General features: G+C 44.6%; 1 protein-coding gene across 1 annotated transcript in view; it reads left to right on the top strand.

Moving 5' to 3' along the window:
- hmgcll1 (3-hydroxymethyl-3-methylglutaryl-CoA lyase like 1) overlaps positions 1–18,031 on the top strand; it is a 370,971-nt gene that overhangs the window by 144,491 nt on the left and 208,449 nt on the right. Inside the window, exon 5 of the mRNA XM_067983696.1 lies at positions 1,786–1,934. Coding sequence (XP_067839797.1) covers positions 1,786–1,934 — 149 coding nt within the window. The remainder of the gene's footprint in view (positions 1–1,785; positions 1,935–18,031) is intronic.

Raw genomic sequence — 18,031 nt, forward strand, 5'->3', positions numbered from 1 at the left:
CAAGCAGAACTGCCCAGGCAGATGATCTTGACTGCTGGTGTTCATCCCCAGCTCCCCATATTGCCTCGTTGGTTAATTGCACTCTTCTCATTTGGTGGTCCTGACTGAGATGTTCCTACCCTGTAATTTTTTTGGGGGGGAATTGGTGATATTATCTTGTGGGACGTAACCTTCTTTGTCACTCTGTGTTACTCTCCTTTCCTCCATCATGTACTGCTCCGTTTCCTGCATTAAAATTGCAAACATGAGAATGCCTGTTGAGAATCCTACAGCTGCTACTCAGCGCTTCCTAGTGTGTGTAATATATCCTGGTGGTCTCACTGGCCCTTAAGCTCTCTGTGTCAAGACCAGCTCTATCCATGTGCAAGTTAAAAAATAAAAAATTTTAAAAGCTCCTCTGTAACTCCAGCAATCACTCTTTAAAGTATCTTCAGGCTACAAGTCCCAAAGTAAAGCATTCCCACCAGTTTCAGCTGATATTGGCAGCCAGTACACCTGCTCTAACTTGCTATTAATTACCCTTGATTCATTGGAGATTCATGTAATCCGTTCTCGGCACTCCAACATCATTGCCATTCATTAGCATTTATTTTAACGATCTCCCAGCATCTCCCGTGTATCTCAAGAAGACCCCAGACTGTGACAGAAACTTCAGCACTAACATTATAAGGTGGAGACCCTGGCAGAAATAGATTCCATCCCAGAATCTGCTGGAATGCATGTTCTAAGCCCCAACTCACCAGAAATCACAAGCACAGTCAGGCCCCCACTCTCAATCCCCACTGGTATTATGATTAAAAGCAAAATTAAGACATAAAACTGGAGGGCACAGCGTGAAATTGGGGATGGACCACATAACATGAAAGGACTCAGAAATATGAGGCAAGAATATTTGAATTATTCTGAAAAGCGAGGCAGAAGGCATTGGGATTGTAGAGATTTGAAGTGGGAAAGTGAAAAAGATTTATCAGGACAATTGGTCTCTGATGGTTCCTAGATGGGAAAAGCAAAGCAATTTAACAGGAAAGTTGCCTGGGATATGTACTCTCAGGCAGAGAACATTCCACTCTGATTATAGTATTCATTGTAACATTGAAGATTTTAAAAACTGTGTTCTTTGCAGCATTTTAAAAGTTTTCAGCATTAAAAATTACTTTCAAAATGAATAAAATAATTTTTTTCCAAATTAGCATTTTCATTAGACATTCCACATGCCTTATCTTGGAAGTTTTCACAATGACTCACAATTTAAAACATTGTTTTCAGTCGATGAAATGTAACAGTACCACATTTTAGGAGTCTGCATCATTTATTTCGTTCAGCTCAAAAACTTTTTAATAATAGGTAATTTTCTTCATTTGTTCCTGGGGTCAATTTACTCCAAAGAATGGGACTAAATGTTGCATGGTGAGAAATACTTTGAACAATTTGTATTTTAATGTCTGAAAAATATAATGATGATTCGTAATGATGATACTTTTGCAAAGGGATTAAATGAACAGAGTTAAAACATGAAGTATTGGAGAATTCCTTTTTTCTCAGAGGAGAGGCGTGCTGCATTTTAATCATGGCAGGTGACATCATGATGTGCTTTGAAGATAGTTTAATCATTGCAAATGAATATAGTGCTCTTCTACAATCCGACTTCTTCAATCAACAGAACAATGTGCATTCTCAAATACTGAACAATCTTATAACAGATATGACAAATGAATTATATAATAGAATTATAATTATTTTAACCAGATTTTTTTTGGTGGAATTATGACTGTTGTTTTACTTCAGATTGAAGCAGGTGCTAAAGAAGTGGCCGTTTTTGGAGCAGCCTCTGAAACGTTCAGTAAAATGAACACTAATTGTTCCATTGAGGAAAGCATGCACCGGTTTGAGGAGGTGATCAAATCAGCAAAAGATGGCAGCATTCCAGTTCGAGGGTAGGTGCAATCTTTGTCTTTCATTAATACAGACTTAACAATTATAGCTAATATCTTAATATACAAGTGTCCGAGTATGTGCTTATTCATATAAAACTTTACAGAAGCAGTAAGTAAGATCTGTTCATTCAAGTTATTTTCATTATTTCATGACTCGTTATTTCCATTGAAGTCAATGGATTTGAAAATCGGGAGAGATGTCTAATGGGCAACTGATCCGATATCACTTGTTTTACACTATTGACCAAAATCCAAATTATCCCCCTATGTCTGAAGGCTATTAAGTGAACATTCTTACTGCGCTCAGATCATGTTCTAGGTTTTTAACATTTTATATTGTTTAAAAACTCTACACATTAACTGAAAAATTGTTCTGGTACAATAAGCAATAGCACTTAATTTCCTGGCCACTGAATCATTCCAAGGGACAACAATAGACTTCTGCCAGGCCAGTCAATTTGCTACCCATTCCTGCGTAAGAAAAAATATATACGCCCTCTTTACCAGGGCAGCCAGTGTCAATACATTTGCTGAAGGAGCAAGATAAATGATGGAGCGGCCATTCATTTTTAATTTTCTCACTGGGTTTCCATGAGTGCTTGGAACATTCATGTGGCCATACGAGCCCCTACTCTGAACCCACCTCATGATGTGAGCCAAAAAGGATTTCATTCCCTGAATGTTTTTGTAAATTAATTCTCGGCATGTAGGTATCACTGATAAGGCCGGCATTTATTGCCCATCCCTAGTTGCCGAGATGGTGGTGGTGGGTCGTCTTGTTGAATCGTTGCAGTGCAGTTTGATAGAACGGAGTGACTTCCTGGGCCACTTCAGAAGGCAGTTAAGAGTCAACCACACAGTGTGGGACTGGAGTCACATATAGGCCAGACCTGGTAAGGACATGTCCAATTAGTGTGTGACTACAGGTATAGATTTCTACACATTAGTGTCCACTATACAGGGAGTTACCGTGATTTATTTATCCTTTGCCCGCACAGTGTCAATATACTGTTTTAGAAGCGAGGGCTAGGTGCTTGTTGACTTCTTGGAAACAAGGGCTAGCTGTTACTACCTTGGCCGCAAACACCATTGAAATGGACCAATAATGAAGCAGAGGAACAGTACAACGAGGCTCACATCTGCACTTGACTAAAAGCTAACAGGCAGTAGGCATGCAGAAAGGAAGATTAAAATTCCCAGCTACATCCAGGGTTCCCTCCAGTATTGGTTTCCTAATTGTGGTAACCTATTGTTTCTTCAGGAGTTCCAATCTCCAGGCTTTTCTGAGGAGGATAGTTAGAGGCTGAATCCGAGACCCAGGAGCATCAGTATGAAGAGGGGGTAGCAGGTTTCCAGCTAGCAGCAAGGAGAGAGTTTTGCGACAGGCTTACCTGGAACACTTTTAGTAATGTTTATTACTATTATTGCCATCCCACCTCTACAATAGCCAGGTTACTCTGTTGAATTTCACAATACAAGCCCTCAAAACACAGCTTACTTCATTTAGAAGCAAAAATACCATGAAGATCCCAAGGCCAAAAACACAGGGGGCAATTTTGACTTTAGGTGATGGCGTAAAATCGACTCAGCTTCCCGTTATACATCTCTCCCCATTGAAATGAAAATCCGGAGAGATACATAACTCCCTTCCTAACAGCACTGTGGGAGAACCTTCACCACACGGACTGCAGCGGTTCAAGAAGGCGGCTCACCACCACCTTCTCGAGGGCAATTAGGGATGGGCAATAAATGCCGGCCTCGCCAGCGACACCCACATCTCATGAACGAATAAAAAACAAACGGGCAGCTGAACCAGTATCATCCGTTACACACCATCACCCAAAGTCAAAATTACCTCCATATTTTTCTGTTCCAGTGCCAGTTTATATTTCAATCAGAACAAAGGATATCAATACCTATCAAACTTCAACTTCTCAAAGTTCTGGAACTCCATAACAGAATGATCACTACAATTCCCCACTCTGCACTCTCCCTGTGATGGTTTACTTTCCCTTAGAAGTTTGAAAATAGGGCTAAGCACCACCTGAGGGCCAGGGGTCTGAGATATTGACCACTGCGGGGTCTGAGATATTGACCACTGTGGGGTCTGACATATTGACCACTGCAGGGACTGAGATATTGACCACTGTGGGGTCTGACATATTGACCACTGCAGGGACTGAGATATTGACCACTGCAGGGACTGAGATATTGACCACTGCGGGGTCTGAGATATTGACCACTGAGGGGTCTGAGATATTGACCACTGCGGGGTCTGAGATATTGACCACTGCTGCACATCACTGAAACTTTGGGATGGAAATTGCCCTCCTCTTAGGATTGCTGAGTCCTGTGATAGATCTGTGACAGATTGCTTCTCTGGATTCAGGTTCCCCACTGCCTTGGTCTGCTGGCTTTCTTCCACCTGTTAAAGCATCTACGGGGACTGAAAAGAGATTTTGTGTGCTGCCCTCCTGAGGCAAAGCAGTCGCCGTCTCTGCCACGAGAGGTGGGAACAAGGTATTGGTGGCCGCTGATTTGCCACAGAACAGATGTTATGGAACCATAATACCCATTAGATCCTCAGAGAGTCGATCAGATATCCTTCAATTCCTCAGAGATGGTGCCCTGATATTTTAAATTCCTGCAAGCCCCTGATGCAGATGTTGCTGCAACTGTCACTCACTCTAACCACACTGCATTGATGAAAAGCACATTGATATTGTCACAAAGGATGGCATTGGACTCTACCATCAGGCCTGCCACCTGCCACACCGTGAGGGTTGCAGTGCGTTTATATGGTTCTGATGCTCTGCAAGCATTTGTCTTTTTTGGTAGGACCTCTGAAATAATCAACCGAATGTTCAACAGCCAGGAGCTAATATCTCCTCAGCCTCCCCTCACAATCATTTTCCATGTCCAGTACCTCATTTTCTGTCATTACCATGGGCTCGATTTTCAAATGGTGGTGGGATGGCAGCGGGGAGGGTCAGTGGACGCGCGGGTAACCCGACTAATGAAATCCTAACGTTTCCCACACGATCCCGGGTTAATTGGTGGCCATAAACGTGGCTTCCGGGTTTGCCGTCCGAAAGCTGCGCAGCGGGCGGACTGTCCACCTGCATCACAGGCTGTCAGCTGGAGGAGCTCAATTTAAAGGGACATTGCTCCAAAGGCTTTTGCTGGAGCAAACACCCAGAAATCACAGAATGGAGCAGCACAGGGGCAAGGCTGCTCCTAGATTTACCGATGCCTCTCTGCTGCAGCTACTGGCCGGGGTGAAGAGGAGGAGGGAACTGATTTACCCCGCAAACGGAAGGAAATGCACTGCCTCTGCCACCAAGAAGGCCTGGCCCGAGGTGGCAGAGGAGGTCACCAGCAGCAGCAACATCTCCCACACCTGGATCCAGTGCAGGAAGCGCTTCAATGACCTAACTAGGTCAGTCAAAGTGAGTACACTTACTCATTCTCCTACACTCCGTCTTCCACATCACCGCCCCCACCCCCCAACTCATTCTGCACTGCCCACACTACTCCATCACATCACTCCTCACACCCACTCAAACCTCGTCCTCAACTTATCTACACTTCCTCAGCACTTCCTCACCTCCCCATTACTCACCCCACCACTACCACTGAACCCAATCCTCATACAATGTGATGGCTCTGACTCATACTCACCCTCTGATGCATCTCTTTCACCCAAAGCAATGCATTCATCGGTTGGCCACTTCACCCTCACTCACTCACACGTCTCTACTTTCTCCCCCTTCCAGGAGAAGAGAGCCCAAAATGCACGCAAGAGGACAAGGACTGGAGGGGGGCCACAACAAATCGTCGTCCTCACAGACACGGAGCAGGAGGCGCTGGAGCTGAGCCGCTCCTCGAGGGCCTGTCCATCGGGGAGGCCGAGACTGGCACCCGACAAACGTCTGGTGACAGAACTTTAACATTCAGCACACACAATAGGAATTGATGTTAACATGCCTTGCCATCTTCAGCAGCTCATTGCAACATGACACATCTGTGATGATGCTTAATATTGCCTTCTGTTCTCTTACAGGCCATTCAACGACTGCAGTGATGGCAGAGGGCGATTGCTCAGAGGAGCTCCCGGCCTCTGAGGGGGCACCGTCACATCTGAGCGAGCCATCCACCAGGGCAGATACTCACACCTCGGTGGGTCCCAGTCTCAGTTAGTTGGGGTCACACATGGTGAGTCATCACATACATGTGAGCATGAGCAGACACTGGTGCCAGGGGCAGCGGTGGAGAGTCCGTGTCGGTGGGAGCACTCCTCTCCAGGCTCTGCTCAGCTGGACACAGATGCTGAACCCTGGGGGCCACCCATGAAAAGGAGAATGATCGAGGGACAGCAGCACATTTGCGAGGTACTGGAACAGGTGCCACGCGCACTCTCCACAATCACACAGAGGATGGAGGAGTCCATTAGTGGAATGGCAGCACAGGTAAGTGCAGGAATATCTGCGATGGAGAGAAGGCTGGCCTCCGTTGAGCTTCGAGCAGGCTCACAAATGAGCCCATTCAGGCCCTAACAACGGCCGTGCGGACTCAGGGTGAACAACATTCTGCCGCCTTAAACAGACAGATACACTAGCACTGGCCTTACAAGGCATCACACATGTCTTCCACACTGTCATCCAGCAGAGTGGTAGGAGTGGTGTGGGCCTGGCCCAGAGGAAGGATGATGATGAAAGGGTCATGGAAGTGGGGAACCCCCTCAAAGCGCCCCCACGTCTCACCTGCTACAGCCACAGGGGAAGCACCACGTAGAAACGGTAGGAAGAGAAAGGAGAAGGTTTTGTGATCATGAAGGGGGTCTGACAGACTGTCATGTTTTCCATTTATATTTGTTTTTTGTTATATTCACATTAAATGTTATCATTCTCACCACTACTGCCACGTCTTGCCCATTCTTGACTGGCTTTTGTAATAAGGCCCTTTCATGAGCTTCACCATGAACACCCACACTTGATGCCACCCATTGGGTCACTTTACAGTGGGTGTATGTGTAGTTGCAGGACTGTTTTGTGCAGGGAAGGGGGAGGGTGCTGGTGCTGGGCCTGCTCTTTCCAGGTGGTCTGAGAACCGTTCACATATCAGTGACTCCGTGGCCTCATGAGCAGCCAGGTGAGCTGCTGCTCTGCCCATGGGTTGCTCCTGCTCCTCCTCCTCCTCCTCCTCAATATGAGTGGCAGATGTGGATGGAGCCTCCTCAAGCAGCACCCCTCTCTGTTGTGCCATGTTGTGCAGAACACAACACACTACTACAATGCGACCCACTCTGTCTGGCGCGTATTGAAGAGCTCCCCCAGAATGATCAAAGCACCGAAATCGCATCTTGAGCAGCCCTATACCATGTTCAATTGTAGACTTGGTGGCGATGTGTTTGTCGTTTTATCGACGCTGTTGCTCGGTGATGGGGTTCCTCAGAAGTGTCATGGGCCACGTGCGCAGGGGGTATCCCTTGTCCCCGAGGAGCTAGCTGTTAAGGATGTTTGGTGCGTGGAAGAGGCCCGGGATGTTGGATTCCCTCAGAATGAAGGAATCGTGGCAGCTGCCAGGGAATCTGGTGCACACACGTGAAGGAATCCTTTGTGGTGGTCACAAACGAGCTGAGTGTTGATGGAGTGATAGCCCTTCCTGTTGATGAACAGTCCTGGCTCGTGGGGAGGTGCTCAGATTGCTATATGGGTGCAATCGATTACACCCTGCACCCGTGGGAAGTCAGACACAGAGTGGAATCCCACTGCCCTCTCCGTCTGGCTGAGGTCGTCCATGGGGAAGTTGATGTAGTGCGAGGCTCTGTGAAACAAGCCGTCGGTGACCTGCCTTATGCACTTGTGTGCAGACGACTGAGAGACCCCGGCGATGTCCCCGGTGGCACCCTGGAATGATCTGGAGGGGAAGAAGTTGAGGGCAGTGGTGAGTTTGACAGCGACAAGTAAGGAGATGCTGCTCGGCCCAGCCGGGAGCAGCTCGGCATGAAGGAGGCTGCAGATGTCTGCGACTACCTGGTGACTGACTCTGAGCCTCCGTATGCACTGCTCCTCAGAGAGGTCCAGGAAGCTGAGCCTCGGTCTGTAGACCCTGTTGCGAGGGTAGTGTCTCCTGCGACGTCCCTCTCTCTGTTGTTGCCCTCTGTGCTCTTGTGCAGGTCCCTGTGGCGCAGCACTGTGTTGTGGAGCTCCACGTGGTGGAGGTGGGCGCCGTGCCTGGCGAGGCTGGTGATGTTGCTCATCCTCGGATGTAGTGGTGAATGCAGCCATGGCCCCCCCATCAGTTTGAGGGGGTCCGAAACGTTGGTAAATATGTGTCAACAGAAGAATTTTCAGTGTAAACACAAAGACCTCCCGGCCAAAAGTTTGTCTGAAAGACCAGAGTGCCCTGCTGCAATAACTCACCTTTTATCCCCATCTGTCAACAAGCAGTCCAACTGGCTGCTGGCTGAAGCACGTCTCCTAAAACATTGAGTATTTCCCACAGCACGGGAAACACACTGAGGCTGAATGAGAATCAGTGCCCTGTCTCAATCATCATGACATTAACTACTTCAAATACTTAAAGTATCTAAATAACTGTGTTAACTATCATCCCGCCGGCTTTAATTGCGGACACAGATGCGTCTGTGGGGAACCTGGAAGTCGGTGGGTTGGAGTCGGCTTCCTCACCCGCTCAGGATTTCCCCGATTTTCGCAGCCCTCCCCTTGCTCCCAACGCACCCACAATTTCCTTTGAAAGTTGGGGCCCATGTGTCAGTTCCTCATCTGAAACTATCAGCATCACCCCGAGTGAATCTCTCTGGGCTGTTGAGTGCAACCAATGGGGCTTATGACAGAGTGGATCAACAACTTCTGGCACTGCCAGATGTTGAAGGTTCCGGCATTGGTTCCTTCTCTCTCTGCAATATCTTTCTTCCTTCCAGTTTCTGCGGAGATAAGAAAAAAATCAGAAAATCAGTGAGCTTCCCACTGTCTGCTTTTTTCCCTTATTGTCAAGCTCATGTCTCCTCAGAATGCAACCCTCAAAAAAAGCGATATTTGACATTTGAACATTACCACTTGGTCAGCACAAACCACCTGTGGGTGCCGGCCCTTCCATGTCTCCATCCCTACAGCCTTAGCTGGGCGAGTTCCCATGAGTTTTATTGCCACTTCCTCCAACTGGTTTAGGGGGTGGATGTTTGCTGTCCTTTCTCCCGTTTCCTGTCATTCTCAAATTGTGAGCATTTTCTTTTCCCTGCATGAGAAAACGACGCTTGTTCCTATCATCACTTCTCTTACGGAGTCCCCACAAAGAAAGTGAGCCTTTGAAGGACATGCATGCATTGTTGGATGGATGCTATAGCATTTATATAAAGCATCTATGCAAAGGGGTCACTATAGTTCACTTATTTGAAATTTACAAGCTTTCGGAGGCTTCCTCCTTCCTCAGGTAAATGTCAGGAACTCCTCGAAGCCAAGCATTTAATGCGTAGGCTTCGAGGAGTTCCTGACATTTACCTGAGGAAGGAGGAAGCCTCCGAAAGCTTGTAAATTTCAAATAAAATCATTGGACTATAACTTGGTGTTGTAAAATTGTTTACAATTGTCAACCCCAGTCCATCACCGGCATCTCCACATTATAGTTCACTTAGTGCTTAGGGTGATATCCTTAAGTATGTGACTGCACTATTATGGTGAATGTTGGTCTATTGTCTAAAAGGTTCATATATACACATTACTGGCAGCTTGCAGCCATAACATGTATCTGTGCTGACTTTGTAAAGTCATTAAACTTCTTCCAGTATTGGGAGGGTTCCTGGGGATTAGGCAGTCACTCACTTCTTGTGCCACCTCCGCGTGATCCTCGCTGCTATATTGGCTGATATCTTGCCTCCCACATCTGTAATGACATCCTTGGATTTTAAATTTTGTTAAGGAGATGAACATCACTCTCTGAAGTTTGTTGCTCTTAATTCCTTAGCTGGAGCCATTTCAAATCCTCTTGACTGCTGCTTCACCTTCAGGGGCAATCCAGCTTTAAAGCCTAAAGTTGCACCCTAGCGCAACACCTCCCTTCACCTCAACCCTCTCCCCCTTCAGAGTGCAAAACAAAATTGAAGAACTAAAATAATTGATTAAAATAGAACATCAGGATTGGCAATTAAATATTCCAGGTTATAAAACATTCAGGAGGAAGAGGAAAGGAAGCAGGTGCAGCATTATTAATTAGAGACAATATCGTAACATTAAACCATAAGGATTTAAATAGCAAATTTTCATCCAAACAGAATCCCTTTGGACTGAGTCGAAAAAAGGGCAAGATTCAGTCACGTTACTGGGAGTATGTTATAAACTCAAATAACGGAAAGGAAATTGAGGATTCAATTTGTAGATAAATTAGAGAAGGGTGCATTAATTATTAGAAATTTTAATTTTACAATAATAAATTGTGATAGGGAAAATATTTGTGGCGAGGGAGAGGTTTATTTGCAGTGCATTCAGAACTGTTTTCTAATTCATTTTGCTGCTACTCTAACAAGGAAGGAAGCACTACGTGGTTCTAGGTAATGAAATGGTGCAAATAGTCAATCCAAACAATACAAAACACATGGGCAACAGTGAACACAATATAATTAGGTTCAAGAATAGAAAAGGAAAGAAAGAAAAGGCCTCGGAAAGAGTACTTGACCGGAAAAAAACAATTATAGCGAGATGTAAAGTGACCTGGCCCAGATTAAATGACAGGAAAAAATGGCAAATAGAACGCTAGAGATGAAATGGAAAATATTTAAATAGAAAATGGTAAGGGGACAAATCAAGAATATTGCAGGAAAAAAGGTTGCAGTTCCATGGATTAATAGATTAAATCAAATTTGAAATTACAAAGTGGAAGCATTTCAGAAAGAAAGCCATAACAAATATAAAGAATATAGGAAAGCTACTAAAAGGGAGATTAGAAAGACTGTGTGTGAGAAAATTATGAAAAATAAAGAGCATTAAAGTGGCATTCTATAGGTACATTGGTAGTAAAGGGATATTTAGGGTAAAGGTAGAGATGCTGGATCAAAATCCTGGAATTGTGCGAGCGGCATCATCACAAGGACTACAACAGCTGAAGCAGAAGGCCCACCGTTACCTTCTTAGGGCAGCCAAGGATGGGCAATAAATGTGGCCTTGCTGGCATTGCCCACATCCCAGGAGCAAAAAAAGGATACAAGTTTGTAGTGGAGAATGAAGGAATGACAGAGATCCTGAATAAGTAGTTTTGCCTCAGTTTTGATAGGAGGTAGATATTGAGATTATTGGCTCTTCGGAGGTGAGTGTAGAACAGTTAGTGAAGGTTATCATTCAAATGAGACATGATAATAAAGAAGTTACCCCAACTTAAGGTAGACAAACCAGTTACACCCGATGGTTTACATCTGAGGATTCTTAAGGAAGCTAGGAAAGAAAAAGTGGAGGCTCTCACTATAATTTTCCATAATTACTTTAACATTATTGGGAGTGAACAGGACAGTGGGATTAGATTAGAAAAAAAATGTGAAGAAAAACACCAGTACAGACTTGATGGGCTAAATGGTCTGTTTCTGTGCAGTAACATTCTATAATTTAAACTAGAAAATTAATTTCAAATAAGACCAGAGAGTAGGATAGAAATATAGTTGGAATAAAGTTAATTTGAAACAGCTGTTAGAAATAATTTCTTTACTCGAGGCTGTTGGATATTTGAAGATACCTGCCAGGCCAGGTACAGGAGACAAAACAAAATTCCAAATGCAGCTGGTTGCTATAATGGGGAATTAGAGGACAACTATCAATGGGGCCAATTGCATCTTCTCATCCTTGACTTTACTTATATATTCTTAATATATTTCACCTGCAAAGCACTGAGTCCTAATCTTACTCCATACAGTGTATACAAGAGGAGCATTGATAAATCATTTCTTTTTTATTCGTTCATGGGATGTGGGCGTCGCTGGCGAGGCTGGCATTTATCGCCCATCCCTAATTGCCCTTGAGAAGGTGGTGGTGAGCCGCCTTCTTGAACCGCTGCAGTCCGTGTGGTGAAGGTTCTCCCACAGTGCTGTTAGGAAGGGAGTTCCAGGATTTTGACCCAGCGACGATGAAGGAACGGCGATATATTTCCAAGTCGGGATGGTGTGTGACTTGGGAGGGGAACGTGCAGGTGGTGTTGTTCCCATGTGCCTGCTGCTCTTGTCCTTCTAGGTGGTAGAGGTCGCGGGTTTGGGAGGTGCTGTTGAAGAAGCCTTGGCGAGTTGCTGCAGTGCATCCTGTGGATGGTACACACTGCAGCCACTGTGCGCCGGTAAGGGAATGAATGTTTAGGGTGGTGGATGGGGTGCCAATCAAGCGGGCTGCTTTGTCTTGGATGGTGTCGAGCTTCTTGAGTGTTGTTGGAGCTGCACTCATCCAGGCAAGTGGAGAGTATTCCATCACACTCCTGACTTGCGCCTTGTAGATGGTGGAAAGGCTTTGCGGAGTCAGGAGGTGAGTCACTCGCTGCAGAATACCCAGCCTCTGACCTGCTCTTGTAGCCACAGCATTTATATGGCTGGTCCAGTTAAGTTTCTGGTCAATGGTGACCCCAGGATGTTGATGGTGGGGGATTCAGTGATGGTAATGCGTTGAATGTTAAGGGCAAGTGTTTAGACTCTCTCTTGTTGGAGATGGTCATTGCCTGGTACTTATCTGGCACAAATGTTACTTGCCACTTATCAGCCCAAGCCTGGATGTTGTCCAGGTCTTGCTGCATGCGGGCACGGACTGCTTCTTTATTTGAGGGGTTGCGAATGGAACTGAACACTGTGCAATAATCAGCGAAGATCCCCATTTCTGACCTTATAATGGAATGAAGGTCATTGATGAAGCAGCTGAAGATGGTTGGGCCGAGGACACTGCCCTGAGGAATTCCTGCAGCAACCTCCTGGGGCTGAGATGATTGGCCTCCAACAACCACTACCATCTTCCTTTGTGCTAGGTATGACTCCAGCCACTGGAGAGTTTTCCCCCTGATTCCTATTGACTTCAATTTTACTAGGGCTCCTTGGTGCCACACTCGGTCAAATGCTGCCTTGATGTCAAGGGCAGTCACTCTCACCTCACCTCTGGAATTCAGCTCTTTTGTCCATGTTTGGACCAAGGCTGTAATGAGGTCTGGAGCCGAGTGGTCCTGGCGGAACCCAAACTGAGCATCAGTTAGCATCTTATTGGTTAATGTCAGGCATATAAATATTTATGTTGAATAATTGACTTGTTAAAAACAAAAAGAACCCCAGCAATTTCAAATAGACTCGGATAACCAAAGTCAAAGGTCAGAGTTCAGTAAATATAAGGGTGAGGTCTGACAGCTTACAACAAATAACAAATTTGTAACTATTTTGTGGGGTTTTTAATATAATATTTTTAGATGTCCAATTCGAGGTCCTGTATAATAATTATGATAACATTATTGGCATTCTTCAGTACTGATAAGAGGACATGAAAAATTTTCACATTAAAACAAAATGTTAAAGGGCTACTTTCAAGATAAGTTTACAAAGATATTGTTAATGACTGGAATGAGTCGTTATAATGAAAAAATGATCACACATATTTTTCCAGAATTTACCCTAATATTCCTGAGACTCAGCAAAGATGACAGCTTATTCTTGCTGAGAAATGGATACAAAGTTAACAGAAGTGATTATTAATTAGTATGTAGAAATATATAATTTAATGTTCACTTACTTAAGCTGTTAGATCTATATCAGCGTGCCAGTGGTTAACGCAGCCACTGCATAGTCTTTGTTTTTATTTTAAACTGAGCATACCCCCCATTAACAAACCTACAGAGATCTTAATAAGTCGAACAGCACATTAGGATTCATCACTGGAAAGCAGGGGGATTAAGAACATAAGAACATAAGAAATAGGAGCAGGAGTAGGCCAATCGGCCCCTCGAGCCTGCTCCGCCATTCAATAAGATCATGGCTGATCTGATCCTAACCTCAAATCTAAATTCATATCCAATTTCCTGCCCGCTCCCCGTAACCCCTAATTCCCTTTACTTCTAGGAAACTGTCTATTTCTGTTTTAAATTTATTTAATGATGTAGCTTCCACAGCTTCCTGGGGCAGCAAATTCCACAGACCTACTACCCTCTGAGTGAAGAAGTTTCTCCTCATCTCGGTTTTCAAAGAGCAGCCCCTTATTCTAAGGTTATGCCCCCTAGTTCTAGTTTCACCCATTTGCGATTAACCCAAAAGCATCTTGCACTCTCAGCAGCATGGCGGGTCGTCTGCAATTTTAGAAAAAAAATGGACAATTATTTAATAGCTCAATGGTGCTGATTATTACAGCAGTTTCAATATTTAAGGGAGTGGGGATGGGTTGTTTGTGCCGAGGACTGATCAGGGTCAGTGATTGTAGTCGAATTGCAGTAAACTTTCACCTTTGAAAATTTTTTCTCCTAACAAAAACACTTGGAAGTGATTTGCAGAATAACTCTGATTGGCCACCCCATTGTGCATTAGTGTTAACACAGCTGCGCTTCTACAAAGCCAGTGAACTAAAACTGTGCTCCCAACAATCAGCTAACAAATAAAGAAGGAAAATTCACTCCCATTATATGCACTTTCTGGCTGCAGAGAAATGTCACCTCTCTGTGGGGAATTACAGGCAAAACAAACTGTATTCATAGTATCATAGTATGTTACAGCACAGAAGGAGGCCATTCGGCCCATTGTGTTCGTGCCGGCCGAGAAAGAGCTATCCAGCTTAATCCCACTTTCCAGCTCTTGGTCCGTAGCCCTGTAGGTTACGGCACTTCAAGTGCACATCCAGGTACTTTTTAAATGAGTTGAGGGTTTCTGCCTCTCCCACCCTTTCAGGCAGTGAGTTCCAGACCCCCACCACCCTCTGGGTGAAAAAAATTCTCCTCAGCTCCCCTCTAATCCTTCTACCAATTACTTTAAATCTATGTCCCCCGATCACTGACCCCTCTGCTAAGGGAAATAGGTCCTCCCTATCCACTCTATCTAGTCCAGTCATAATTTTATACACCTCAATTAAATCTCCCTTCAGCCTCCTTTGTTCCAAAGAAAACAACCCCAGCCTATCCAATCTTTCCTCATGGCTAAAATACTCCAGCCCTGGCAACATCCTCATAAATCTCCTCTGTACCCTCTCTGTGCATTCACACCTTTCCTGTAATGTGCTGACCAGAACTGTACGCAGTACTCAAGCTGTGGCTTCTCCAGTCTCTCCACATCACTGAAGTCCCTCATCCCTGGCACCATTCTATTAATCTCCACTACACCCTCTCTACGGCCTTGACATCCTTCCTAAAGTGTGATGCCCAGAATTGAACACAATACTCCAGCTGAGGCCTAACCAGTGTCTTATAAAGGTTTAGCATAATCCCTTGCTTTTGTACTCTATGCCTCTATTAATAAACCCAGGATCCCATATGCTTTTCTAACAGCCTTCTCAACGTGTCCTGCCACCTTCAAAGATTTGTGTACATACACCCCCAGGTCTCTCTGTTCCTGCACCCCCTTTAAAATTGTACCATTTAGTTTATATTGCCTCTCCTCATTCTTCCTACCAAAATGCATCACTTCACACTTCTCTGCGTTAAATTTCATCTGCCACATGTCTGCCCATTTCACCAGTCTGTCTATGTCCTCCTGAAGTCTGTTACTATCCTCCTCATTGTTTACTACATTTCTGAGTTTTGTGTCATCTGTAAACTTTGAAATTATACCCTCTATACCCAAGTCCAGGTCATTAATATATATCAAAAAGAGCAGTGGTCCTAATACTGACCCCTGGGGAACACCACTGTATACTTCCCTCCAGTCTGAAAAACAACCGTTCACCATTACTCTCTGCTTTCTGTCCTTTAGCCAATTTTGTATCCACACTGCCACTGTTCCTTTAATCCCATGGGCTTTAATTTTGCTAACAAGTCTATTATGTGGTACTTTATCAAATGTCTTTTGAAAGTCCATTTTACACCACATCAACCACACTACCCTCATCAACCTGGGGTTCACATACGCAAATCTTTGAAGGTGGCAGGACAAGTTGAGAAGGCTGTTAAAAAAGCATATGGGATCCTAGGCTTTATTAATAGAGGCATAGAGTACAAAAGCAAGGAAGTTATGCTAAACCTTTATAAAATACTGGTCAGACCTCAGCTGGATTATTGTATTCAATTCTGGGCACCGCACTTTAGGAAGGATGTCACGGCTTTAAAGAAGGTGCAGAAGAGATTTATTCGAATGGTTCCAGGGATGAGGGACTTCAGTTATGTGGAGAGACTGGAGAAGCTGGGGTTGTTCTCCTTAGAACGGAGAAGGTTCAGGGGAGATTTGATCGAGGTGTTCAAAATCATGAACAGTTTTGATAGAGTAAATAAGGAGAAACTGTTTCCAGTGGCAGAAGGGTCAGTAACCAGAGGACACAGATTTCAATGATCGGCAAAGGAGCCAGAGGAAATATTTTTTTACGCAGCGAGTTGTAATGATCTGGAATGCGCTGCCTGAAAGGGCGGTGGAAGCAGATTCATAGTAACTTTCCAAAGGGAATTAGATAAATACTTGAAGGGAAAAAATTTACAGGGCTATGGGGAAAGAGCAGGGGAGTGGGACTTTCAAAGATCCGGTATAGGCGAGATGGGCCTAATGGCCTTGTCCTGCGCTGTACCTATTATGATACTATGATTAAGTGATTGGGTGAGAAGGTGGCAGATGGAGTATAATGTGGGGAAATGTGAAATTATCCACTTTGTTAGGAGGAATAGAAAAGCAGATTGTCTCTTAAAAGGTGAGAGACTAAGAAATGTTGGTGTTCAGAATGATTAGGGTGTCCTTGAATCACAGAAAGTTAATATGCAAATGCTGCAAGCAATTAGGAAGGCAAATGGTACGTTAACCTTTATTGCAAGGGGATTGGAGTAAAAGAGCAAGGAGGTCTTGCTGCAATTATATAGTACTCTGGTGAGACCACACCTGGAGTACTGGGTATAGTTTTGATCTCCTTACTTAAGGAAGGATATAGAATCATAGAATGGTTACTGCACAGAAGGAGGCCATTCGGCCCGTAGAGCCTGTGCCGGCTCTTTGTAAGAGCAATCCTGTTAGTCCCATTCCCCCACTCTTTCCCTGTCGCCCTGCAATTTTTTTCCCTTCAAGTATTTCTCCAATTCCATTTTGAAAGCCACGATTGAATCTGCTTCCACCACCCTTTCAGGCAGCGCATTCCAGATCATAACTACTCGCTGCATAACTTACCTTAGAGAGGGAGCAACGAAGATTCGCTGGATTGATTCCTGCTCTTCACAGGGCTTGACAGGGTAGATGCTGAGAGGCTATTTCCCCTGGCCGGAGAGTCATGAACTCGGGGTCATAGTCTTAAGATAAGAGGGTGGCCAATTAGGGCCAAGATGAGGAAAAATGTCTTCACTCAGAGGGTTGTGAATCTTTGGAATTCTCTTCCCCAGAGGGCTGTGGATGCTCAGTTATTGAATATGTTCAAGACTGAGATCAATTTTGGACACTAAGGGAATCCAGGGATATGGGGATCGGGCGGGAAAGTGGAGTTGAGGTAAAAGATCATTCATGATCTTATTGAATGGTGGAGCAGGCTCGAGGGGCCGTACGGCCTATTCCTGCTCCTATTTCTTATGTTCTTCTGTTCAAGCTCAGAAACTCTGAGCTTGAGCTCAAGCAGTTGGCGGCATTTCCTGCACATGTGATTTTCCAGGACACACAAAGTGTTCTGGAGTTCCTACATGTGACGGGCCGCAGCCATCCTGTCATGTTCGCTAACAGTTATTTAAAACTGATTTTTTTTTTTAGCTTTAAGGCTATTTAACTGTTTAGCTAATACTAAAACATTGAAAGTCTAACCACTAAAAAAAATACTAACCACTACTAAAAGCACGAACCAATCAACTAAATACTGACACTATTTTAAAACTAACCACCAAAAACACTAACCAATAAACAAAATGCTTATCTGTAACCTACCCCCACTGCTCCTGATTGTGTTGGGATGTTACTTTTTGATTTTTCTGTCTGTTATTCC

Source organism: Heptranchias perlo, chromosome 5 (assembly GCF_035084215.1).
Source record: "Heptranchias perlo isolate sHepPer1 chromosome 5, sHepPer1.hap1, whole genome shotgun sequence".
NCBI lineage: Eukaryota > Metazoa > Chordata > Chondrichthyes > Hexanchiformes > Hexanchidae > Heptranchias > Heptranchias perlo.